Genomic DNA, 27,699 nt, shown 5'->3' with positions numbered 1-27,699 from the left:
GCTGATAAACATATACAGACAAAAAGAAAAATCAATACTTTCCTACTCCATCCACTGCCGCTGTTCTCATAAAGATTGCTAAAGAAATACACACACATCACTTTGTAGGACCTCCATCCATCAGAACATTGATTAGATTAAGTGGACTCTGGATATGAGGTGGATTGTGGAATGCGTATGGAGACAAGGCTTTGCATGATGAAACTATGAATACAGGAACAAAACAGTAGAATAGGACTGGATACGAGTAAAACTAAAGTAAAAAAGAAGACGCTTCTTTCAGCATGTGAGTCATGCCAGATACAAGGACAGCGACAGAGGTAGATCCTGCAGAATATCAGTTTGTTTGACAGGCTTGTTCCTTCCCACACTGGCTGAGTGTAACGGATATCGGAAAAATAAATATCTGATCTAGGATCAGTGTGTCTTCTAACACTCGTCTGCAATCTCCAAGGCACTGACTGTACCCAAATCAGTTGCTGTCTGGAAGCACAACAAAATTCTCATTGCCACTGATGTTTATGTTCCTGTGCTCATACCTAACTTACGCCCTCGGGTCAAAGTGATCCAAATGGTAAACAGTATAAAGACAGATGATGAGGCAGTGATGATGACACATACTGCTCCATGATAGTTCAAGTCTTCGGCACAGCCAAGTTCCCAAAAACATAATGAGGACAGAATGTGAAGCCAAAGACCAAACCCAGTGCCCACTTTCCAAAACAATCCCAAACGCTGCCCATTACCGCTCAGAACTACACCGTGGGCATTTAGGCCGGCCACATCCAAGAAGCTTCACGTGGAACGCGTCCAACAACTTTTGCTTTCAGTATGGTCCAGCTAATGAATTGAATAGACGCTTATATGCTGCATCAGCTTGCCCACGTCGGCAATTATTTTGGATCAGAAATGCGTGGAATTATTTTTGTTCACTTTTGGTTTGCAAGCCCTTCACAAATTGTACATTTGTTGTCGTGCCCGTGCGGTGACTGTGAGGAAGGGTGACAGGCGCCCAGGCAGAGCCAGCAGGCGTCAGGCCACGGGTCTCCAAGGCAGCCCAGTTTCCACAGCAGGTGCAGCACCATCATGGAGCAGACCCACTCCACTTTGGCATGCTCACTATTTGCAGCAATAGACACCACTGGGACTGACTACCTGCTAAGAATAGAAGAAGGATTTCTCCTCCTTTGCTGCAACCATTTTTTCGAGTCTTTTGTTTTTAAAGTCCCCGTGCACAGGTCTCCCGAGCTATTTAATCAACACTATAATATTCTAAAAGCAACCTAAAGATCTGCAATAAAAGGTGAAAATAGCTATTGAGGCCCTAACTTCTTGTGGAATGATATATTTATTATTGACTGATAAAAGCTAAAGATTTTCTCACTATCACATCAATTAAGTCGAGCAGCTGGAGTAACCGCTGCGCTGCGAGTAGTCGGTCAAGTTCCTATTTGTTACATAATCGAAAATATCTAAAAATTGTAAAAATAAATTTAAAAAAAGGTTAATGACAATTTCCCCACAGTCCATGGTGAAGTTTTAGTTCACAGCACCAATACATTCTGTTAACAAGTATACACAACAGAGAGACACAGCAAATCCTCACACATGAGAAGCTACACCCAGAGTCCTTTTGGAAAAGTATTGAAACAATTACCGGACAACTTTCTAATTGTTTCGGGACTTCTTTCTTTTGCAAGACAAACTAATGTTAACAGTGTCATGGAACTGACATGTCAAGTCTTCCGGACACTACACATCTACAGGGTCCCAAAAGAGCAGACTCTGTGATCAGTCCGTAAGACCCAGGAGATGACGAGTAGTTTGTGAACGTAGTGCTGCAGAGCATGTGCCATCTTCAGAAGATATTATTCAATATCAAGTTATATCAACAATATCAAGAGTCAAGTTATGTGCGAGGGTGTGTTTGCACGTGCATGTCTGTTGTAAGTAAAAGTCGTGGACTCCTTTCAGGACTGGAGGCAGCATGCTCTTTAATATTTTAGAGCAGTGATAAATAAGTCAGACAGACTGCAGAGAGATAAGGTGACTCTGTGGGTAGGGGTGAGGAGGGTGGGGGAGACAGAGGTAGAAAAAGGGGGGCATGGATATAGCGAGGATGAGAGAGACGTATAAGGTAATAGAGCAAAAGGTCATAGAAGACATGAAGAACAGGAATGGGGTAAACTGAAAATACTCCTTATTCTATAAAAGGCAAAACAGCCAAATCAAGACACCTCTGGGGAAAAGGCAAATATCTGTACCACTAAATACTGACAGTAGGCTTATATGAACATTTTACCCCACCAGTAACAGTGAGGGATGCAGCTCTAAACCTAAAAACCTGTGTGGTTCAATAGTCCAATCGACTTGTGTGTCTGTGTGTCCTTCACTGCTCCTCACACATCTCCAATTGCAGTCCCTCGACAATACCGACCTGGACACAGAATGACGGATTTTGATTTCTGAGGACAAAAGCGATCAGAAGGAGAAAGGAGAGAAGAGATAAGTAGATAAGGCAGAAAGAAGGGGGGTGGATGAAGAGGTAGTAGAGGAGAGAGAGAGAGAGAGAGAGAGAACAGACATAATACTGTAGGGAAAAGGTCAACAGAGACAGAGAGCAAGTGTGAGAAGATGAAAAAAAGAAGAAAGAGGTGGAAAGTATGTCATGCTTTTTCGGGGGAGGAACTGCCCCATGGTGCCTTTAGTCTGACAGACTTATGGTCGAAGAGGAAAAGAAGTCCTCTGGGACTTCAAACACAATCTAACTCATAGCGCATTGTATAGTTATGTCTGTCTAGCACGAGTTGTGCAGCAAGCTTGGAAAAACTTCAGGCTATTGGCGAGGCGTTGCCTTTCAGCATCCATGTTTTTATCCCCATCTCCTCTGAAAGAAATTACTTCTTCTCTGCCTTTTCTCCACCTCTTAACAACAGCTTTCAGACCTCTATTCCACCATCTTCATTTATACTTCTGAAATCCTGTAGCGATCTTTTTTGCGGACTGCCTCGTCCATCCCTCTCCTCTTCTCCCTCCGCCCTTCTCTCTCCTGACCTGAATGAGGGCACTTATCATCCATGCCATCGTTTTCCTCTCTTCTCGCCCTCAATGAAGCATCTCTCCTCCTCTGAACGAAAGAATAGCTGACAGCTCGCTGCTAAACTCATTAAACCAACTCGGGAAGAGGGAAACATACAGATTTCTCACTCACAGGATAACAAATGCATACAGGTACTGGATGTGGAAACGGACGCACGAGAGGGGAACCTAAAAATATTAAGAAATCCAACAGGGAAAGTAGAAGGGCTTCATTGAGGAAAGAAATCAATACAGACAAGTGGGAGTGGGCTGGGGGGAAAGAAAGTGACTCCACGGAGAGAACGTATAGTCCCAATCTCCCAAGTGGGATTAGTGTAAATCTAATCTGCCCCGCTGTCTCTCCTACTCCTTTTAGCCTCGGTTTAGAGACGCTCTCAGGAAGAGAGCAGGCATCCTAAGAGCCTTGAGCTGTTAGCATTAGCTCACATCACCGAAAGCTTCCTCTGCACAGCACTAATCAATTACCACCTCTGCCTCCAAACTTCCCATCCACCCCGAACCATCACCAGTCTGTGACCCTCAGCACAGACACACATACCGCAGAGCTCCTTGACATGAGACCCATTTACCAACACACAGGACCTGATTTAAACCGTATCTGTTGTCCGAATGGGTAGTGTACCAATGTCTGTGGCAGATTGAAGTTATCACATCAACACATAGTCCAGTACCCATCTTTCGTAGTGGGGACCAGTATGGGTTATTCAATGGTCAATGCTGATATTTAAAGAGCGGGGCGGCTGATTGGCCCATATAGAATGCCGATAGTGTTTTTTCTTTTTTTTGCATCTGATTTAATTGAATGTATTGTTTGTGAACTGTTACTCTCTGTACTTATTTTAAATATAAACTATATTTACTAAATAAATTGTATCCATATAATACTTTAAAAAAAACACCACTGCCACCAATAATTGCCTGATAATAATATAAGACGGGTATTTCCCACGCTGCATTAATTCTTTCCATTTCTATTTTTAAATTCACGTCCCACATAATAGACAAAAATTTGGAAAGAATAAATTTGACATGAATAAGAAATAAGGGTTAGGGCCGTCTGCAGGTGTGTCCACAGAATTTTTGTGTTAATCGGCCGACCAATACCTCTGTTTATCACTAATATTAAGCGTAATAATCTGCCATTGCTATAGGATGTATATTGAGGTTTGGTCAAATAAAATTAACAACGTGAGGATGTCATCTCAAATGCATATTTGTACTGACATTTTATAGCCAAGCAGTTAATCAAGAATATAATTGGCAATTAATCAGTAATGAAAATGATTGTTAACAGCAGCCTTAGTGTCAGATACAATGCTGTTTGACTTACTTCAATGCAAAGAACATCTACTACAAAAGCTCTACTGCTAAAAACCTAGTTTTGCAAAAGTGCTTGATATTTTTTCAAAATTAGTCATTTTAATTTTATAATGGCCAAAACGTTTTCTTTGATTGGTGAGAGAGCAGTTATATCAGAGCATGTGAACAACCCATTTTCGAGCTTCTGAATGAGGCCAACGATACCTCTGGAGGCCTCAAACATTAAGCCCTGGCAGCCAGTAGATAGCCACGTCCCACTCAGTAATAGGCTAAGTGCGGGGTTTACACTCAGCTTGCTAGTTGTGGCCTTTAGCCGTTGTTGACATGGATCAGGATTACAAACAAAAGGTTAGATATATCCAGATTGGAATCAATTTAAAAATCGTAAGATTAAGTGTAGAAGATTACGTCTATTTACTGCAGTTACCCTGATGAACATGTGGGCTTCGTCTCTAATCTGTTTCCAAATTACTCTCAATCTGCTTCTTTATCCCTCTTGGAGGTTTTGTCTTTTTAATTTTCTCTCCAACGTCATCCGTTTTCTCTTTAGAACCAAGAACTTTATCTAACCCTTACACAGCAGATGGTTCACCAGAAAGCCTCACCAGTGTCGGCTTGTCCCAACACCACCCTTTCTCAATAAGTACCCTGAAAAAAACAGTGGGACCGCAGAGGAAAACAACAGGATGAAAGAGCTCTAAGAGTCATCAATCGCAAAGGGCCATAATCAACAGTACATGGCAGTGATCCAGCAAGACCCTGGTACACAAACAATCACACATACTCTGCCTAAGAATGACACACACACACACACACACACACCTCCCAAATGTAATCACAAGCACAAATTAATGACATGCCGTGGAGTCGGATGCTCTCTTATCCCGTGAGCCTTCGTTACAGTGTAAATTAAAGACAACCTGGCTCAGGGTTGGATCAGCGCAGAGTGTATTTTAAGATTTGTAGCTCACAGTGAATAGAAACCATGTGCAAATGTCAAACATTCATATCTGCTGCATTCCTCCTGTCTGGATGGATCGAAGTGTGCAGCGCATGTGTGTGGCAGATCAGCTCCAGAACCTTTCATGCTTCATCCACTAATCAGAAGATCTGCTGTTCAATCCTCAAGTCCACATGCCAACGTGTCCTTGGGCAAGATACTGAACCCCAAAATGCTCCTGAAGGCTTTGCCATTGGTGTGCGAGTGTGTGTGAATGATTAGATTACATCCTGGTGAGCCTGTGTGAATGTTGTGAAAAGAGCGTTATGTATAAATGCAATAACCTTTACCATGTGGAAGTAGAATCACACATTCAGAGCAAGACACAATAGAATCAGAAAAACACATTTTCTATCCGAGAAAAACTTAATTTGAAATGTATCAAATGGGTTATGTCAGACTTGTGGACACGGAAGGTGATAAGAGACAAATAAACACAACCAGGGGGCCCGTTTCCATTTACCAGGATGCACCTGTCCGACACACACAGTGCCGTCTGGCCAGCAGGGCGTGAGGAAGAGCCACAACTGTGACTGAGCATGACAAACGTCACTCTCTTTGCGCACACAATCACACCAATGTCGCCAACTCTGAACAGCTGTGACTTGCTAGCTTTTCTCAGCCAACATTCTTCTCCCGCCGTCCTTCACTGCCAAGACAGCGAGCAGGCAAACTCCAACTGACTCGTCCATTTTCTCGATCACACACAGACAAACAAACAATTGTGGCGCTGGCACACAGATTTAGGCTCCTATAGTCAGATTACAATTATAGAGATGATCCTTAAAAAGAAGAAAACATGCATTCATTCATTTCAACATTTTACATAACTGCCTTCTACATGAAGAATGTCCGCTTTTCAAAACAAAGTGTAGATTAGACCAAGCAGCCCATTCAATTCCAGCCATGTGATTAGATTTAGAGACCGCTAATCAGCTACAGACGAAAAACACACATACGACTGTACAATCTAATAGCGCTGCCCTGGACAAACACAGTGCGGTAGGCGAGCATTATGCATTCAGAGCCAGACTTGGAGCTTTGCAACGTTTAGAATTGGATTGTAAACCTACACTTCCAACACAAACAACATGTTTGGCAGCTTAATCGGGAACACGTCACATGGGCTAGTGGCCAGCAGCCGAGGCAAGTGGACACAGTGAGGTCTGGGGAGATGCTACAATGGGGGTGGGGAGGCAGCGGGTAGACATGGCCTTGGAGAAGACATTTTTGTGGCCCATTAATTCACTGCCAACCTCCAAAGAGAGAGGAGAAAAATATAGGTGAAAAGCAAAATCAGTGTGATGTGGGGTGACAGTGGGAGGATTTGGCAACCAACCACAACAGCTCCATTACCAAACCCACCTTTCAGCACCATGTCAGCTCTGTCAAGCCCCACTGGGAGAGGAGTGGGTGACGTGCAGGAGAACAAAGACAAGTTAAAACAGCATGAAGCTCCTACATTGCACACAAGACCTCCTCCCAGAACACTCAACTTTCACAGTGAGATGTGATGTGTGTGAACAATGACCTTACGGCTTCCTTCTGCTTAGAGGTGCGTGTATATTTAGTCAGGGGGTTTTAGCAGATGTGTTTGACAGAGAGCGTGTTCAATTATTGAGCAGTCGCTGCCAGAAGGGAAGGACGGCACACTGAGGTGGGAGAAGGTACTCTTATCTGGCGCTACATGCTGTTGGCAAACACACTCACAATCCTGTCACACAGACAAACAGCTATCAGACCGGAAGAGCGCGTTATTCTCAAAGTGGCAATCTCAAAGATATTCACTTAAATACATGTCTGTTAAATCACTATTGCCAAAGGAAAGACAACGGTGATTGAGCCTTTGGCCTTCTGATGGAAAAAGACTCCAAACTCTCTATCGTTTTCCCTTAAAAACGAAATTCTAAAGAGTCCCTCTTAACCTTCCAAATGCTCTTATCTCAAGACGAGAGAAGGTGTTTTCACCATTTTATGGAAAAGGATGACTGGCGAAGAAGAGATTACAGATGTTTACTCCAGGGCCAAACATTTAGATGGCTTGACAGCAACAGCTCCATTCATTTATTTGGCGCGTGTCACTCTGTGACTAAACTCCTCAGTCGCTCCCCGACAGTCTCCTCGCTACAGGGAAAACAAACCTCACCACCGGGGACAAATTAACTTGTCCCCAGCAAAGTCCTCAAGCGCTGTGGTCTCTTCTCTGCTACACTAGTATTTTCCAGCAGAACATGACCTCCTGTGTGCTTTCCACTTTCTGCATCACTTGACATCAAGGAAGGGCTGAAATGTTGAGCATCCGCTTTCGCCAGAAGTGAGAGAGGAGGGAACAGAAGGACAACAGTAGTAATGAGCAATTTTGCTGATCCCCAATTAGATTAATTCCTCTTGTTTTACCCTGTACAGTCAAAGTGCAGGAATTCAGTGCACTTAGGTGTATTACTGAAGCCCTACACCATTCTGCAGAGCAAATCCACCTGTCATATATGTCATGGTTTATAGAAGGGAATGAGCTGGCCACTGAAACCTTATTAGCAGCGGGATTTTATGTCTCATAACCGATTTATGGGCCACATGGGGGCAGCAGAAACGAGCTGTAAACACAGACATACCATCACCTTTTAAGTTGATATGGCAAACTTGTTAGCAAACTGTTGCCGATTTAAACATCCGCCGGATATGAGGCAACATTAGCATTCATTCTGAGACATCCTTGTGGCAACCTGATGAACTTAAGTCCTATAATCACCCTCCTTTTAGCTCGGTTTGGTTTACAACAGCACCTAAGGGAAATATCTGTCTCTTTAGGTGCTAAATGCGTCCCGATATTGAATGAATGAATGAATGAATATATACTTTATTAATCCCCAAGGGGAAATTTGGTGTCGAGTAGCAGCAATTTACAGACAAAAAAATAAGGTATAAAAACAGCAGGGATGAAATATATATACACAATAACAATACTAATAATAATACTAATTAAAATGTTGTATTCATTTAGGAATTAAATTAAACTTAAACAGTAGAAGTGCAAAAGTGCATGTATGTATGTGTATATTAAGTGTGTGAGGTGTAGATAAACAAGCAATAACAAACAATAGGAGAGTGCAAAAATGCAAATTATGTATGTAATATGTGAAGTGTGAAGTGCAGATAAACATAAACATGTACATTGATCAATCAGTCACCAGTAATTGGTGCAGAAAACTGCACATTCAGGTGAAAAGTCTGTTGGGTCATCACTACCAGAAAGCTCTTTCACATACAAGTAGTCATGTGATCCATTGTCCATATACAAATATCATTTATTTAGTTTATTTCAAAATGAGTCCCTGATAAGTCTGTTTTATAAACTTACTCAGGGCACTGATTGACGACGTGATGTGAAATAGTGTGAAGCAGGTGCCTTGTCCTGATAAGCCTTTGGCATTTGAGTCTCTCACAGTGAAGTCGTCTCTCCCTGGAAGACCAGACAACACCAAACGGCTCCTCTCATCTCCGTGTGAGTCCTCCGCGTCCATGAAGGGAAAAGCAGTGCACCTTCCTGTGCAAACATAAATATTCATGCACTCACACACACTGCTGTCCTTGGTCTTCACACACACACACACACACTCCTTTCGTTTGCTCTCTAATCCTGTAATGCCAACAGTGTAATTAGTCACATGCCGACTCTTTCTTTCATCTCTGGAGGAATTTAGACTGCTTAGTATCTAAACTACACAACCCACCCCATGCTCCGGGAGTAAACACATTAAAATATCTAAAATCCAAACAACAGCCTCTCTGACTATAAAATGCCCTTCATTGTGGAGTAGCTAAGAAGGTGAACTATACTGCACCACTGCTTCAATTGCTCTCAAAAGTCTCGTCTACTTTTCATTTCAAGAAATGAATAATGAAGTTGAAAATGAAATGCCATTTATCCTTAACATAAAGTAAAAGGTGAACAAAGGACAAGCTCAGAGCTGAATAAAGACAGATAGCAGCCCTCTAAAAATGGTCATTGTCCCTGTGGTTTTAGTGTTTTCTCCTACTTCTTCACCCTGCACTTTACAACCGCCTCCTACAGTTAGAAACTATATATCCATCACAGCCCACTCACAAAGAAACACCGCAGATCGAAACTACATGAACGAGTGAGTTGTGATAGAAAAAGAAAATCAACAGAACAAAAGCTAATATGATGGCAAAACAGACAGAGAGAAGCAGCCCCCGCACTCAAATTAAACAGCTTTGTTGTGAATGTCTTCTCTGTACTCGACAGTAACAGTTCAGGTAATTTTGCAGCGCCTGAAGCCACAACCTGACAGGGAGGTAGGGAGGAGCAGAGAATGGCTGACTCTCTCATGCAGTGTGGACAGGAATGGTGCATGTTGCTGTTGCATGGGAGAGAGCCCAGGGTTATCACTTTCATGCAGGTTATTCCCATGTGACAGCTAAAAATCAATCTCCATTTCACAGATAAATCCTTTCTCTGAGACGTCATCTAAAATGACACCTCCAAGGGATGTGTTCACATTAAACACTGAATTTTACCACGGGGAAAAAATAATTTAGTTTGGTGTGTGGAGACATAGCATACCATTTCCACAGGGCATTTAGCATTGACTGAATATTTATCTGGTAATAAACTGACTGGCATCCTTAACTTTATATCCTCCAACATGCTGGAATCACAGGATAGCACCCACTACCATGCTGCAAATGCGGATTGACATTGTTAGGTGTAGATTTTAATTTTCAGAGGTACATGCATGTCTGTCGCTGTCTTGAAGAGAGAGAAAGAAGATCGATACCAGTCTCATGTTTGCATGCTAAATACGCAGCTAGAGCCAGGTGGAGATTATTTGATCATAATCTGACGATTTGAAGCAGGGGAAATAGCTAGCCTGCCTGTCAAAAGTGAAAAAATAATTCCACCAACTAATTGTCAACCTGGTTTGTTTAATCAGAACATGCAGCCCCAGCTCCATAATGGATGCCCAGACATGAGATTCATACCAATCTTCTAATCTATTTCTTGGAAAGAAATCACATCTATAGAAAGCACATTTCCAAAAATGTCTCACTAAATCTAAAAACTGCACATAAGATCTATCATTAAAGATGCATTGAGAGTGATTTTATATATCTCCCCTATCTACATATTTTTCACAGGGTGTGATTGCTTTGCCAGTGATTACATCAGGTGCTGAGATTCCTAGCTTGTAAAATCTCCATTTATAGCCTGCATTTACAATAACTCTGTGTGTGATATATGATGGAGTAACTTACATGTATGTCCATTACAGGCTTTGTAAACAGTGTCAAAGACCTGTTGAGGTTGCAGCCTTGGATGCTAGATAGATGTTGACACAAGTCCGACATTTCTTTAATGACTGTATATGCTTTGGATGAGCAGTGTGTGTGTGTGTGTGTGTGTGGTGGCTGACACCTCACTAATTAGCCAGCTGAGGCAGCCAGTATTACTGGTGTTGCCTTGGGCCTTCACAGCATCGCTCTGCTGTATACAATGCCCCCTGGCTAATAAATACATAAATTTAGATTTACTAAAGAGAGGAAGTTGTTTCTGAAGGCTGCTGTCTGGCAACCATTTCACACACACTTCATAAGAGGGCGTGGGAATGAAAACAGACCAAATTGTTGCCCATGGACATGCAGTGATAAAACAGCTCTTCGCCTACATAGGCAAATCTGAACCTTCTCTTCTTGCTCTTACTCTCACCATAGATGCGCTCCCACTCGTTTTCCTGTCAGATATACAAGCATACATCTCCTATTCACCATGTATTTCTTCTAGTCTCTTAACAATATGTGTGGTAGCTGTAGCAGCGCTCAAAGGTTAAATCACTGGTCTCTAAAAGGGAACTCCACAGAGAGAAGAAGCACCGGGGGAAAAAATGCAGCAGGGAAAAACAATCCAATGACCACTTTTGGTCAAAAGCTGCAGCAGTCAGCAACGTGGCTATCCTCTGTATGCCTGCCTTTTCTTTTTTTTTTAAAGCATGTTATCGTTCAGCCTCAATCCGACCAGAGCGGTCAAACTGAAGACAGACGCTTTCAGCTCTAAAAACAGCATGGAGCTCCCCGCAAACCAGAACAGGCTGATCAAAAAATGTGTCATGTTTAATATACAAGCTGAAGTTTCGAGGGGAGATGAGAAGATAAGAGACAGCTCTGTCGCATAGATACTGTCCTGAGAAACAATGCAGGGTTCAAGCATGCCATGACTTCATGATAAATCAGTGCTTTTATGTTCTAATCAAACAGTGGAGTCATCTCAAATGCTCTTTGTCCCTTTAACTGGCTTTGTTTTCCATCTTTAAGGGTCTCATGCTTGCTTTGTTAGGTTGTTTGGTCACATTCATGTCAAACAACATGAGATCATTCATCAGATTCTTTTGACGAAAGAAAAATATATCGACTGGGGGTTGACAGTTTTGTTTTGCTCATATTGAGCTCAGCTGTACATGTGCACCGGTTTGAGTTCATTCCTCCTCCTTCCAGCTATAATCATGTTACACCATGCTATCTGCATCCCAAAATGTTGTTTTGGACAAAAAAAACATGAGATGGATATTTTTGGCTTGATTTTAAGCTGTAAATAGACAAGATGCAGTTGCATTGCTTTTTGGTAGACAACAGATTAAGTGTGGGTGGATGTGTGTGCAGGGATGTAGCAAGGAATTATGGGATCCTACGCACAGTTCAGGATGGGCCCCTGCTCCAATTATCTACAAATGCCCAAGACTGCGTTGCCAATTGCGTAAATAAACTGAAAACCTGAATATGCACCACTAACACACAATATCAACTCAGGGACCTAGCGTGGCTCCTGCTTTAATACTCGGCTTTGAGGCCGTGTCTTGTGCCAAATGAAGACGGTTTTGTGCTTATGTTGCATATTTTCTGAATTAATTTGTGTTTGATCAAATAACCACACAGCAACTCAGGGGCAAGGTCCAGCAGAGAAAAATGTACATATTGTTTAAACAGGCTGATCAAAAAATCATGTTTAATGTACAAGCGAGTTCCTGAGAAACAATGCAGGGTTCAAGAATGCCATGACTTCATTGTGAATCAGTGTTTTCATCAGAGGCCTAGCAGCTCGTTTTTGCTTTTGATCCAGTTTATTACAACTTCCCACATCAATCTTATGTCACTCCTTCATCAGCAGACACAAACTTTCCCTCCGAAAAGTTACATTTGTGGCCGCTGGTCAAAACAAGCAGGTGTAATTCAACTAAGGCACTTTTGATGTGCATTTTATAACATTTGATTAAGCAATTTATCAATATAATAGTCTGAAAAAAGATGCTGCCCTAAGCATACTTTCATCTGAACAAGTTTGGGCTCGCTCCACTTTGTCTCACTTGTGGATTTAATAATTTGTTGACAGTAAACTAGATCGATTTGAATAAATACAAAACACCGACAGATAGCCACTTGGAGATCACTTAAGGCATTTCAGCCCTGAGACACTTTGGGGCCCCTGCAGCTCAGTTTGGGGCCCTTGGGTACGTACACACACACGCACACACGCACACGTTGATGGAGAGACAGAGTGGGAGAGTAATGTGGACTGGAGGACAAAGACGACATTTTGCCTTTCATTTTCCTCTCCCCCATCAGTACTCACCTCTCCTCCGTGGCCATCAAAAATCCCAAATATAGACGGGTGACTCTTGTTGACGAGGTCGGTGAGCACCTCGAACCGGTCCTCCATGTGGTCTCGCCGACCTTGGATGGAGTACACGGCCACGTTGTTGCTCTTGAACTCCCAGGTCTTGGAGAACTCCGCGTCCAGGACGTCCAGCCCGCCGAACCGCTCGTTCTGCATCATCTCCGCCACTTTCCCCTTGACCATCTTGACCGCATCCCGACTGGACTTGACGATGGTCTTCACTTCGTCCGTGTGGAAGAAGTAACTCCACAGAGCCAGGCTGATGCACAGCAGGAACAGGGTCTCCGGTCTGAGCAGAAAATAACGCATGATCCGACCTAAAAGAGACAGCAGGGTCATCGTATCCTCTATCATTTATTTACATGCAGGAAATCGCGGCAGGTTGTGTGTCGCTCGCCCGCAACGCAGATCTCAGTCCATCGTCGTCGGTGTGAGTGGTTTGGTGGCGGTGAAACATTTAACCGAGAGGCACGCTCGCAGATTACAGCGACTCTTCAATGCGTTTTTTACGCAGGCGGGAGGTCCCGGTGCCAGCGTCCGTCCACAGACCGGGGGGACCAACGCGATGCTCCGGCTGGTTCCCCTCTAGCATGCAGCCCCGCAGTGAGCCTCCGCCGGCTGCCCGTTGACCATCTGGTGCGGTCAGAGACCACCGACTCTCTCTCCTCCTCCACCCGGACACGAGTCGCTGGTCGCCCGCGTGGATTTCAAAGTGTGCTGTCTCGGACAGAGTCCCTTCCTGGCAAAGACCCGCTGCGGTTCCCAGTCCTGAAATCCCGGTCCGTGTTGGAGCCCTCACATTCCCAGCTGCCACACTGGCTGCGACTCTTTGCTGCTGACTGACTAAACAACGGTGCTGCCTTCAGGTGCCCAAAAAACAGTCAGTGATCCAGCAGAGCTAGTGTAGTTAATCGCTATAGATCAATTCTGAAAGATCAGTTTAGCATTTAAAACGTCACAAAGTACACACAAATAAGTCTGGGTGATATATGGGTTGAACACATGATCAACCATATTATAACTTTGTTCCACTGCTCCACATTAGGCCAAATGATTTATATGTCTTTCAAAAAGTTTGAATTATATATAATAATCAGAATCAGAATCATAACCTTTTATTGCCAAGTATGTTTCACATACAAGGAATGTGTCATGGCGGGTGGTGCATAACATCAGACAATAAACACAGTGCAAGAAATAGGAACATAAATTAACATTACATTTACAATATAATATACAATTAAAATAAAGTGCACAGACAAACAGAACCACATTTCAAAAGAATAACAATCCAAATACAATTGTAATACAATTATATTTTAAAAAGAACAAGCTTACACTTGTTGAATGACAACATAATGAGATCATACAATCAATACATAATTTCACTGACATTTTATAAATGACGGTTGCAGTTGTGGAAATAGAGTTCCAGCATCTGTGGTTTAATTTGCTCAAAACCTTCACAAAAACACTGCACCATAGGTCTTGAACTGAAATGATCTAAATTCCCAAACTGAATTAAATTCAGTTAGTTTCCAGGTAGTTCTAAAAGAGCACTAAAAAGCCCCCCCTAATTTAAATTGTACCAAAATTGCATAAAGCCGTATTCAAATTAAAGATACCTATGGAAAGACCAAAACCATCTAATTTTCAATATGTCTTTCATGCATATGGCCGTTAATACTCACACCTTGGAAGTGCAGCTGTTAAGTATTATACGTTTCCCTATCACTGTGCCCCCTTATACAAGATCGTTTTAAGTTGATATATTTCCGACAGTACATGAATGCATCCAGAGAGCTGCCATGCAGGTGCGCTCAAAAACGGAGGATTGACAGGGTCCCTATTTTGCCAATATCCTTTTGAATATGGTTAATTAAAGCTCAATATTATCTAACATGTCAAGGGCCTTAAAGTGGTGCTTTACTATGATCTTTGAAGATATTCATTGTGTCATGAAAAGTCTTAAATTCCTCAATATTTAGGATAGTTTTGGGCTTACATGGTGCATATACACAATATTTTGTGTTTAACCAAAACACCACACAGAAACTGGTTTCAAATAATATATCAACAAAAAGTACTTTATCTGTTATGAGTGGGGAAGGGAATAATAGGGTCCAGCAGCAAATTGTTGCCCACTTATACAAACATGCTTCTCCTAACAAAGAAGAGGAGTTTTAATGGATTTGGAGGAATACTTTATCTATACCAAGAATGCACGATGAAGGAGAAATGTTCACTGTTTGCAGAAATAAATGCAATTCAGGTTTTGTTTATGAATGTACAGGTCATCGTCTCTGTGTTCGGAATTGTGAGGGATCAAGAAATGATCAAACACTGAGGACAGTATCTCTCTTAAGTCAAACAAAACGTCCCAAAGAAAATATTCTTAATTCAGTCTAATAAATGTTAGGCTCTCCTTACTATGATATTGTTGTTAAAAGGATTTGCAAATAGGTGTGGACAGCGTGTTTCATTGAAAATAAACTACATGCACATATGAAATCTTACATCCTATTTTCTTTTATTTATTTTTGCTGTCTAAGTTAAGGTTAAATAATCTAATATTGTATACATTTCTCAAAAATATTTAAGTTTTGTATTCACTTTGCTGGCCTAGTCTGGGCTATACATAGTAGTCGGAGATAGTCAAGTCGTATTTAGCCCAATACATGTTTTAAGACCAATCTTTATTATGTTGAACAGGGAAATATGTTATATCTTAATGACACATAATTTAGATAACTTTCTCTGTTTTTTCTATTCTGTTCTTTTTTTTAAATAATTAGTACAATAGGTTATGAAAACCTTGTGTCTAAGCCTATACTTTCCTTCTTGTGTTGGATTTTCAACAGCTGTATTTAAACTGTTGCTCTGTACTGTGGCTTTGTTGATTGAATAATTAAAATGCTAACTATGTTTTATTTAGACTTATATTTGCTTTTGAAAATGTTTTTGAAGGAAATGTATTCAGGCAAAGCAAAGACAGACCCGGGGTCCTTCTGTGGCGCATGACGTCACCGATCCTCCCTTGCTCCTCGGTGTGGAAAACGTGGAGGACTTTTACTTCGCAGTGTGTTGTGGATTTACCATCAAAATAACTTCAGTAAGTTGTGTCATCACTCGCTTGTGCCAGCTGTAGTAGTGCAATACGTGTAGTTGACATTGTGTGCTTGTTTCTTCACGAATATCTTTCAAAATCACTCGTAAAATAGAGCAATTTAGCTTTCATTGCTAACTGTCTGATACCGAATGGAGACCATCAGCTAGCAGCGAGCTAACATAGCCTCCATTGCCCTTTTTAATTATCTTGCTAGCAGTCTTTATTTAACTTATCTGTTTACTTGTTTCTTAACGTGAACAACAAAACCATACTATTATGGTATGTACTTGCTGTTGCAATAATGTTATTAGTTGATACTCAATGCTCGCTAGCAGCTAACGTTGCATGTTAGTCTTGTTCCGCCAAAGCTCTGGCTGCTAAATTTGTCACGTTTTTGTCCTCAAAGATCATAAAGTTCCTCGGGCCTGTCAAGTTGACGATAATGGAGTACATACAAGCTCCTGCCACAGTCAGCGAGGCGAGAATGTAAGTGAACAAGTAATATTTATCTCCTCGAATCCGTTTTATTGTCCTGACATAAACGTAAACTTTTCTCAAGTCTGACCCTTTGACATGCCATAGAGGGAACACATCTGTAACTAGTAACATTGATTTCTCTGTTTACTTTAATGTATGATGAATGATCATCAATTATTATTGTGTACTGAGCCAAGCTGGATCATTGGTAATTTATTATAGTAAACATAGTAATTTCTGTTTTTCAGGATTGCACATCACGCCCTTGTATTTCTGTTGAAATTACAGATTTTTGGTAAATGATAAACAGTTGCTGCACACTAGTGCGTTCACAAGCGCTGAAGAACAAAACCATAAGCTGTGATCACAAAGCATGTTATCTTTTCATTGAGAGTCCGAAGTTGAGCCAATGACCTATATATATATATATATATATATATATATATATATATATATATATATACAAACAAACACACGGTACAATAAACTACGGTATGCTTAGAGAAATATTCAACAGTTATGTATACTACATGTATGAGGGGGGAAAATGACACATCATTTATTTATTTCCTGCCAGCCTGTGCTGTACCTGCGGCGTCACCATCGCTCCCAACCCAGCCAACATGTGTGTGGCCTGCCTGCGTACTCAGGTGGATATCTCAGAGGGGATCCCCAAGCAAGTCACAGTGAGCTTCTGCAAGCAGTGTGACAGGTTTGTTTCATGCTTCCTATCTTTTAACAAGAAGAAATAAATAATGCATTTTTTTTTATGAAAACATTTACAGGTACAATTCTTTTTTTCTTTCTTTTTTAAATTTTGTTGGGAATGTTGAGGCTTGAATGTACACTTATTTTTTTTCCTCTTTCATGCAGGTACTTGCAGCCTCCAGCCACCTGGATTAAATGTGCCCTGGAGTCCAGAGAACTGCTGGCCCTTTGCCTGAAAAAAATTAAGAGCTCTATGACCAGAGTAAGTGTGATCCTTACTAAACTTCACAAAACACACTAGCATATTTTCATTCACAAAAATAGAAATGAACATTGCAGGTAGATAGTTAAGTGTGTACCTTGTCTCGTCCCTTTTCTATCTTGATGCTTTCAGCACCATCTTGTTACTGAGCCTACTTATTTTATCATTGTATTAAATTAATTCAAATTAGCTTCCACGCATGCCGTGGGCTAATTTGATCAGAACCTCGTAAAATATAATGCTGCTTTATACAATACATGGAATTATGGCCTTAACAGTTCAAACTAAAAACAAACATAGTAATCTTCACGTTATAGTATACATTTTGTTCATGGATTGCATTATCATAATATTGTGTCCACCTCATGTACCTGATTTGTCATGATGATGTGATCCATGTTCATCTCAGTATTTGTTAATCAGAGCATGCTACTTCATGGATTCAACAGCACCTCTCTCCTCACAGGTGCGTCTCATTGATGCTGGCTTCCTGTGGACAGAGCCGCACTCCAAAAGGATTAAGATGAAAGTGACCATCCAGAAAGAGGTAAGAAGATGGTGTGGGAGAGTGACATTCAAACTAACTGATTTAAAACTGACCTGTGAGAGGCAACATGTTTTTCATCAAAAGGTTATCTGGGCTTTTTCAGGTGGTAATTAGCCACAAGCGCAGTTTAAGTTTGAATTTAGTGTGTTTTTAGTGTGAGTTGTCTGTTTTTGAATGAGGGATGTCTGTGTGTTTTTGAGAAGTGAGTTTTGCCAGTTACTGCGATCTCATCTCATTGACCTTTAGTGAGAACCTGAGCCTGTGCCTTTCAATGCCAACTCTTTTGTTTGTGCTGTCGCAGGGTCTGGATGATACTGTCTCCAGATCCCAGAGTTTTTGTCGCTGTTTGCCAAACAGTTGGAGCAGATTTAACTTGTTGCTGTCTTTGCCTCTTCAGGTGATGAATGGTGCTATCCTCCAGCAGGTGTTTGTGGTCGAGTTTGTCATCCAGTACCAAATGTGTGACGACTGCCACCGCGTGGAAGCCAAGGACTTCTGGAAGGCTGTGGTCCAAGTTAGGCAGAAGGTAGGCCTCTGTGGTGTAATGACACATCCTATAAATATATAATTTGCCTGTTATTGTATTGTCCCTGAACTCAACTAACATGAAAAACTCTTTGCAAGTTTACGAAAAGTCTTGAAAAACTGCCCAGGCTCAGGGCTGGAAACATGCATGCAATTGCTTCTGCACCCTTTAACGATGACCCTCCATTTCTCTCCCATAAGAATGTGTTTATTTTGGTTCCTCTATTTCGCTGTATTTGGTTTACTCGTTCTTTTTGCAATCCTGTTATTTGGTGTTAATTTGGCAATTACATGTTAAAAGCTCAAGCTATGTCTGTATGTTTTTATTTAAAAATACAAAATAAACTTGGCATTTAGCAGGAATTTCAACATTAAATCCTAGGGTTGTAGTTTATCTCATCCCTATATTGTGTGGAGGTAAACTTAGTGTAACTACAGAGACCAGGTACTTAGAGATGATTGCTCAGAAACAGGCACATTTTGTTTACTTATAAGTCAAAACCTTCATACTTTGTTGCTACTTAACTACATTAAAATAAGCTAGCTAAGCTACCCTTGCTGGTGATATAAAATGACCCATTCAGCAGTTACTTTATACTAAAAATCTCTTCACTGAAAAGCTTTTACTGTGAAGCAACACAGAAAGTAAGGAATTAGCATCAAACAAAAATGTTGAACTGCCTATTTGGTCTCTCTTGTTTACTGGCAGTGCTTTGCCCCCAGGATGTCTTCCCAACTACACTTTTTAGTGAAACTCGAAATATCAATACTGCCTTTAGGGCTAAAGTTCCTAACGTGAGGGTTTTTCTGAAAAGTCAAAATTGGCGACAGGTTGTGATGCCTGTTTTAATAGTGGCTGGAAAGATCTATATGATGATGAAAAATCTATTTTATTTTTACAGACCGTTCATAAAAAGACCTTCTACTATCTAGAGCAGCTGATCCTCAAGCACAAACTCCACCAGAATTCCCTCAATATCAAAGAAGTCAATGGTAGGTCAATGACATATGATTGTATACGTTTAATTTTTTCATGTATGATAGTATACATATCATTAAAGGGATGGTTTGCTATATTCTCTGAATTCTCTAACCAAATTGCACTGAAAAGTGGGAAACTTGTCTCATTCGTCACCGGTGCAACTAATGTGAGGTCGAACTGAGCAGAACATAATAATGTGTTGCATGTTAATTACCTCGTACCAGACGGCAAGCCATGCATGCATATCACTGGCGCCAATCAGTCCAAACAGCTGTCCTGGTGTGAGCCTCAGAGGATGACATGTGTTGTGCATCTAATCAGCGTGCTGTAATCAGAGCAGGCATGTCATACCAGATTCCTGCAATGCAAATTTTCATACCCTATTTAGAGATGCTAACTGCTACAACACACACACACACACACACGTGCATTGAGTGGAGGCTCAGCAGCAGCTCCCTGTGCTCTCAGACGTGACTGTAAAGTGGTTTAATTTACATCATCTTCATATCTCTGTAGGACTTTCAAAGCTTTATGAAGGTTTCAACATGTGGCAGGCATATTTTCTCCCATCGCCATCTGCTCTTGTGTGTGTTGTTTGCATGCATAAGTGTTCTGCAATGATGATGACCTGTGAAGCGTGCCTGTGATTAATTTATTGGTGGAGGTGTTTGATGGTATGTCTCTTCTCACTCAGATGGGATTGACTTCTACTATTCCACCAAGCAACACGCTCAGAAGATGGTTGACTTTCTCCAGTGCACCGTGCCCTGCAGGTGAGTCTCTGCCTATGAAAACATTATCTTTGTGAGTCTCTGTATTGAAACATCATTCTCCCGTTTATTTAAATCCTAATCACTGCCTGCTTTCAGTCTTTACCCAACAATCCAGACATTTATGAGCAAATGTGGCAATGTCACAGAAAAATGATTTGCTACTAGGCGTTTATCAAAATGTTGGGTGAAGGGAATGAAAGTCCTAATAAAGGAGCTCTGTTAAGAAACAGAAGTAAATTCTGTTATGCCATTATTTTTTATCTGTGAGCTTAACATTTTCTACAAAACCTCAAACATTACATAATCAGTCACATAGATTTGGTCTTGACCTTTCCAACAGTTCAGGTGAGGTAGACGGACAGTACACGAACCTATTTGATCATCGTATTTTACATTCATGCCCTGTTGTCATAATTTGTCCAACTGTGACAATGTGAACTCTGCTGTTTGACGGTAATAATACAAATCAACACTTTCTTTTCTGTTTCACAGGTCCAAGACATCCCTGCGCCTCATCTCTCACGACATCCATTCAAACACGTTCAACTATAAGAGCACCTACTCTATGGAGATCGTACCTGTCTGCAAGGTATACAGCAAAGTTGTTTATCTGTTTTAGGTTGGATTTTGTTTCACTCATGATCCCTTGTTGGAGCTGGGACACAGCCATATCTTTTGACTTAACATGCAGCTTTTGTTCTGTGTTTATAATAGCATTGCATAGGTTTTGGTGTATTTTCATAGCATGATTGAATGATGGAGGTCATACGGGGCATTTTCAATAAATGAAACCCGAAACTAGAATAGAGCTTTGCTTGTTTTGCCACCTAATTGGATTATCGTGTTTAAACTTTGATTAGATTCCAAGTCTCAGACGGATGCTTTTCTTCACAAAACACCGTGAACTACTATTGTGAACTGAAGTTCAAAGTCTTTTTACTTTCTCTTCGACCTCAGTCTGACCCTTGGTTGTCTGGTTTTGTCTGGTTGCCAGGACAATGTAGTGTGCCTTTCACCGCGGCTGGCGCAGAGCCTCGGGAACATGGGTCAAATCTGTGTGTGCGCCCGTGTTACCAGCACCATCCACCTCATCGATCCCAACACCCTGCAGAGTGAGTGTTATTCTAACAGAATTTATCTCCAACTCCCTGTTCCCCGTTGTGGTTAAATATAGCTGCAGCCTGGTGTATCTGGTTGTTGTCAGCTGAGTTGTAGTTTGAATTACCACACTCAATTATTCAGTAATGTGAGCTCGATGCATAGACGTCAGACGTTTCCGAGATTTTCATGCTCCCTAATAATAAGGAATTTTGCCCAAGACTTGGCTCCGTTTCAATGTGCACACTAAGGAGAGTAGACCTTCTTATAAATCGGCATCTCGTTGCTTCAAGAACATTGATTAATTATTTATGGCATCTGTCACTGGAAAATCTCAAACATTCTCTGATTCCAGCTTCTTTTGAGGGGATTTAGTGCTTTTCTCTTAAATCATTGCGAGATGAATATCTTTGTGTTTTTAGGCAGCTGGGCATGAAAATAATCATCATTACTTGAAGACCTGGATTAGACTACTCACTTTATAAGGGCTGCAAATATCGATTAAAGTTACTATAAGGAACTTTAAATTGGTAATGAAACAGTCTGCACGTTATACTGACGCCTCTATACAACCTACGTAAGTAAACAAGACTATCAGTGAGAAGATTGTCTCGTTCTATTTAGTTATTCTTAATGCATCGGTGCCACCAGGTTGGTTTCCGTGCAGAATCAGATACAATCATGCCGGTTCACCAGATACTCCTTCAGCTCAGACTCCAGCAGAAACCAGCCCGCTGCAGACGGACGCAGATCCTTCAACCAGCAGTCAGACCTCCGCATGAGAGAAGCAGCACCAGGACTGTGTGGGGCAGTTCAATAAGCGCTCGGAAACACGACAGCCTTTGTCTGCAGGAACCGGCAATATCAACGCAATCTATGTTCCTCGTAGTAACTTTAATGTGAACATTATTTTTATGTCTTGTAGTGAAATTGTACAGGTTGATTTCTTGTTTGTTCACACAACAGTCCACAATTCAGGTTACGAGTCGCATCCGATAATTTTTGGCATTTCTGCTCGATAAAGGATTGCAGTTAAATGATTAGCAAAATAGTTGCTCAATCTTTTTCTGTTTACTGACCAATTGTTTCAGCTGTGACATTAAGTTTGAGTCTGTGTTGTAAAACCACACATTTTGCATATTTATGCATTTCTGTCTTTGAACTAACTAAATCGTCGCTGCAGTGATCTGACCCCCATCTGCTGACCACATGTTCATCACAGACGTCAAACTCAAAAGCTTCTCTCCTCCGCTCAGATCATTTGGAGGGATTTATAATCAATACAATACAATACAAGAATGCTGACAATTAGCCCATATGTGCTTCCTCTGTGTAATCATTCATGTTGTGAAGGCTGAGACGCTCCTCAACAGAATTCTGACACTGCAAGCGTCTCACACGCTTTTAATTACTCTTCGAAGAGCAGGCTATTTTTGTTGCAGAAAGTTTTTGAGCAGGCGGAATAGCCGAGACAGCCTGGAGGCAAAGCTCTGTTTGGCAGATTTGGGCTGTAAGCAATTAACTTGAGCATTAAATATATTTGTGTTGCTGTTTGCCTCCTTCAGTTTACTTGCAATATAGACAGAAACGCATCATCGTCTGGTTATGTGCAGATGGAAAAACATGCAGATTAATGTTACTTTTAAGACCCATGTGTCTTTTGGGATAAAGAAACTTAGAATGTGTTCAAGTTTGAGAATAAGTCGAATGCATCAAGAGTGACTCACGTCTTGAGATCCTGTCTGAGAGATAATGGATGAAATGCATGTGATTAACCGTCAAGTATAAATGAGATGGTGCTGTATAATTTGTGCTCACATTTTGTCTGAGCTATCAGTAATGAAATCTGAATAATCTCACTCGCTAGTTGTAGCTCATGGGCAGAGAGGCCATCCTGAAACCACAAGGTGGCCGGTTCGATCCCTGCTCTCCCCACAGTTGGCATGTCTATGTGTCCTTGAGCAAGGCGCTGAACCCCCAGCTCACGGCAGCACACTGCTCCTTGATCACTAAGGATGGGTTCAATGCAGAGACCAATTTCCCCAAGGGGATTAATAAAGGATAATTATTTCTTCTTTCTTAGTTGCTGAGGTGGATGGGAATACATACTGGCGTAACCCCTTCAACAGTCTCTGTAACCGACGGCAACTAGAGGAGTTCATTGTTATGGACACCGACATCATCAGAAACCAGAAGCTGGGGGCTGGAGCAGGCGTGAGGTCCACTAAGGTGAGGGAAAGGGAGTTGTGTGTGTGTGTTGCAGAACAAATTGCATTATGGAGGAACATTGCTTTTCTTTTGGAAGCCAAATCAATAGCGAAGCATTACATTATCCCGGAGTCTGTATGTGGGATTCAAGCCAAAGCGACAGAAACACACAGGAGTGTTTGTTTCGATGGTGCAGGAGATGAGGCTTGCGGGGACACTGGTTGCTCTCTCCTCCCTCTGAATGTGGCATCTGTATCGATGCAGCTGTCTGAACACACTGGAGGAAAAGAACAAGATGTTGTCTCAGTGGCTTGAAACTACATTTATATTCCCCCGTGTGTGTGTGTGTGTGTGCGTGCTTGTTACAGCACACCCTGGCTGAGGTGTGGGTCCAGAAAACATCAGAGATGGACACCAGTCAGCAGTATCACTGCCGTACATTCCTGGGCCACCTGCTCAACATCGGAGACCTGGTGCTGGGGTGAGTTTGAGCAGGTTGGCAGTAAAGACTGATCACATGATTGGAGCGTTGCAATTTATGGCATATTTACTTCTCCCATTTCAGATTTGACTTTGCCAATTCCAACATCAATGATGACAACCTGGATAAGATGAACCCTCACCACGTTCCTGATGTGGTAAGACTCAACTCCTCAGTGACTATAAAAAAAAAAACCAGGGCTTCCATGATCCCTTTGAGTAGCTATTGTCGACCTGATGAACACTGTCCTCTAGTGGCAACTTAAAATACTGACTTCAGATTTGATCATATCTGTGGAAAAATAACATCACATAAGACAAGTTTGTTGTGCGGTTTTAATTTGTACAAACTGAATGTGGACCCCCTTAGGTCCTGATCAAGAAGAGCTACAACCGCAGCAGGAGGGTGAGGCGCAGGGCCTGGAAACTGCAGGAGATGGTGGTTGACCGTGAAGACATGGGCACAGATGATGAGAGGTAGGAGAGAAACACGGAGTCTCAATTCTAAAGGAGTTAAAGCATCAAGAATGTTTCCTTGCAATCACAGCCTGTCACTTTCTTCAATTCCTGTTAGTAGGCTCAAATCATAAAGGCTTTTCAAGGGATATGTTGATACGATGTCAAATATCCCAAGAATGATCCTTTAATGAATGCTTGGAGAATGCAATGCTTACAAAAAATGAAGGGCATTCATTTAGAAAACCTCAAAGATTGGAACCTAAATGGTGACTAAAGATGTGGCGTTCTTTTCTTTGGTTAGTGAAAAATTGTTAAATGTAAATGCCAAGTATCCTGGTAAGAAAATAATTCTGTATTGTTGTGCCACATGGGTTTTCCTGTAACTTGTTTTTCGGTCTTCAGACAATACCAGGACTTCCTGGAGGACCTGGAGGAGGATGAGGCTCTGAGGAAGAATGTCAATATCTACAGAGGTGAGCCGCTGGACACTGCACCAGTATCCTCGGATGGACACTTCAGCCTTTCTGTTGTGTTTTTTTTTTTTTTTTTCAATCGTCGTAGCTTAAATAGTTAAGATGTGGCGCAATCGCTGCTTAAGATGACCATAGATCTAAAGTCACAAACATTCGTTATAGATGATGTATGGGACAGTTAATGAAAAGAGGTGGATTTTGAATTTCAGATGCGTCGAAGATCCCAGTGGAGAGCGACAACGAAGACGACGGAGCACCATCTGTGTCCCTGGTGGAGATGCTGGAGGAGCTCACCCTCACGGACGCAACAGGAGAAGAGGGTGCCGACATGATGATGGAGTAGCAGGTTGCCATCCTTCCTGTGTGACACTGACAGCTGATCTGGCAAATACAGGTCCGCAAATGATACAGTGATGCAATTACACACGGGACAGAGCTGACAGCAGATTGAGGACGGATTGCACCATTGACCACCAATAATGTTCCATCCAGGAAAAATCCACAGCTCATCAGACGCTGTTGGTTATAATGGTGCCACCTCGTAACCAATGTGTTTCGAAAGTACCCTCTTTGTCATTTAATATTTTGCAGTGATGTGGACATTGAGTGCATAGTTCACTATAGCAAAATAAATATTGGTCTTATGCACACTTTTCATGAATATCTTTGGGAGGGATTTAAAGGACATTAGCCGGGTCCCTTATCCATACTACAAATGAATGATATGCCATCTTATTGTCATAGAAATGATACAATATGTGTGACGTCAGATGACCTGCAATTTAGGAAAGCTGCTTCCGAATAAACGTAAGAAGGAAAAAAAACTATGATTGAATACTTATTTGTGCTGTTTCACCACCATTTATGTTTTTTTATCAGCTAGCAGCAAATCCTCCGTTGTGCACTGAGGGAAATTGTTTGAATCAACAGCACACTCAAAAAAACAATACATACAGCGTTACTGTGTCTCTTGGACACACTACATATTTAAATCCTGTGTATAATTGGGAGTATTGGATTGGCAGCAGTGCTTCTCATTGTCAAGTTCTCTGCTGTGCATATCCACTAGTGGGCGCTTTGGGCCACTAACAAAAGAGAAGAAATGCATTGAAGAGGTTGCGTTGGGCCAAGGCGTCATAGCCACCATGGACATTATTCAAATATTCACCCAGCTGCAGCACCTGTTCAGCCAGAGAGTCTGTGCTCTGATTTGGGATGCCGCTGGAGATGCAAATCAGAATCAAGGCTGCTCTGTTTTTGTGTAAACAGTTGTGTATGGCAACCTGTCAACTTTGCACACCAAAGGTACACAGACACGCATCTGAACTTCACCAGTGCTAGATTCCACTCTATATTTTTGGACACTTTACACCCAGAAGCTGTCAAACGAGGGGCTCTTGAACAAGTAACATTCATTCATGGAAATAAGTAAAGAAATGGCTAAAAACCTTCAAATGATGTGCTGAATGTAAATGTTCTGATTTAGTGTAGTATGTAATATTAGCACCTGATATTCATGCTCATAAAAGGATCAAACTGTTTTAAAAAAATGCGCGGTGTAAAAATATTTGTAAGAAAATGAAAATATGAAAAGCATTCCATAAACAAAGCACTATAAATTATGAAAAGTAAATGTAAACAGTTTTCTTCTTTTTATATATCTTGGTTCTCTCAGAATACTAGGAATGAGTAATAAATAATGAGAACAGAAGGTAGAGGGTACATTGCGTGAAGCCGTTTGCCTTAAAAACCCTTTGGGAGTAGTTTTAAATGGTAAGAGAAGAGTATACTTATACATTTTAACATAATATTTTGGATGATCCCTAATTTGAAAATTGAAAACAATGAAGTTTGCACACACAGCCTTCTTAGTATACAATCCAAACCGTAATTTGAAGAGTTGAGGAGTTAAGAGTTTTTTCTGTGCAGATCTACAGATTCGAGGCGTCCGGTGATCTAAGACACCAGAGCGATGTGTGTATCCCAGGTCGTACTATTCCGTGTCGCATGTCTCGCATTATAACTTGCAGAGGGAGGAGGCGGCCCAGTCTTGTTTTTCACAAACCTGAGCTTGCTGTTAACGGTAATCAGATCTACTTGGGAAAGTGAATGAAGTGAATCCCCTCTGGGTGTCTGTGTGTGGGGGTTTGGACGACGCCAACTAAGAGTAGGGCTGCTGCTTTTTTCTGAATCCTGTTGACCTGATTTTCTCACCACCTCTTGCATGTGCACAAACCGAGCCCTTGTTACCCGAATGCTTTGCCCCTAAGCCCCCCTTACCTCATTTCTACTATTACAGAACCATTTTCTCTCAGTATAGGAAGACCACTGGTATCTTGTTGGAGCTTTGATTCTGCTTTGAATACTGGTTTACAAAGTACATGTAGCGGAGTACTTCAGGATGGTTTATGTAAATATTTATACTAAACAGTATAAATCTCTGAAAGGGGAAAATGTATTCATGCAACATGTCTGGCATTTTAAACCAGTCC

At 41.5% G+C, this 27,699-nt stretch overlaps 2 protein-coding genes across 3 annotated transcripts in view; one reads left to right on the top strand and one right to left on the bottom strand.

Annotated features, from left to right (window-relative positions):
* The window catches only part of ppm1lb (protein phosphatase, Mg2+/Mn2+ dependent, 1Lb), a gene marked incomplete at its 5' end in the record, with an annotated part of 42,133 nt that extends 28,673 nt beyond the window's left edge, over positions 1 to 13,460 (bottom strand). The window contains one exon of one of the 2 annotated variants that reach the window (XM_079224828.1): positions 13,062 to 13,460. In XM_079224828.1, coding sequence (XP_079080954.1) covers positions 13,062 to 13,460 — 399 coding nt within the window. The remainder of the gene's footprint in view (positions 1 to 13,061) is intronic. The other variant, XM_079224829.1, reaches the window with a different exon arrangement.
* A 2,701-nt stretch (positions 13,461 to 16,161) lies between these two features.
* On the top strand, positions 16,162 to 26,017 carry nmd3 (NMD3 ribosome export adaptor). The gene is made up of 16 exons (XM_079224580.1): positions 16,162 to 16,218; positions 16,622 to 16,701; positions 17,270 to 17,404; positions 17,566 to 17,662; positions 18,129 to 18,209; positions 18,607 to 18,735; positions 19,637 to 19,727; positions 20,411 to 20,489; positions 20,982 to 21,078; positions 21,484 to 21,601; positions 23,671 to 23,816; positions 24,164 to 24,276; positions 24,361 to 24,433; positions 24,646 to 24,752; positions 25,137 to 25,207; positions 25,417 to 26,017. The coding sequence occupies exons 2-16, from the start codon at positions 16,658 to 16,660 to the stop codon at positions 25,548 to 25,550; spliced, it is 1,515 nt and encodes a 504-aa protein (XP_079080706.1). The 5' UTR covers positions 16,162 to 16,218; positions 16,622 to 16,657; the 3' UTR covers positions 25,551 to 26,017.
* Positions 26,018 to 27,699: the final 1,682 nt, after the last annotated feature.

Source organism: Taurulus bubalis (assembly GCF_910589615.1).
Source record: "Taurulus bubalis genome assembly, chromosome: 10".
NCBI lineage: Eukaryota > Metazoa > Chordata > Actinopteri > Perciformes > Cottidae > Taurulus > Taurulus bubalis.
The sequence above is the reverse complement of the archived record's forward strand: the minus strand, read 5'-3'. Positions and strand labels throughout refer to the sequence as shown.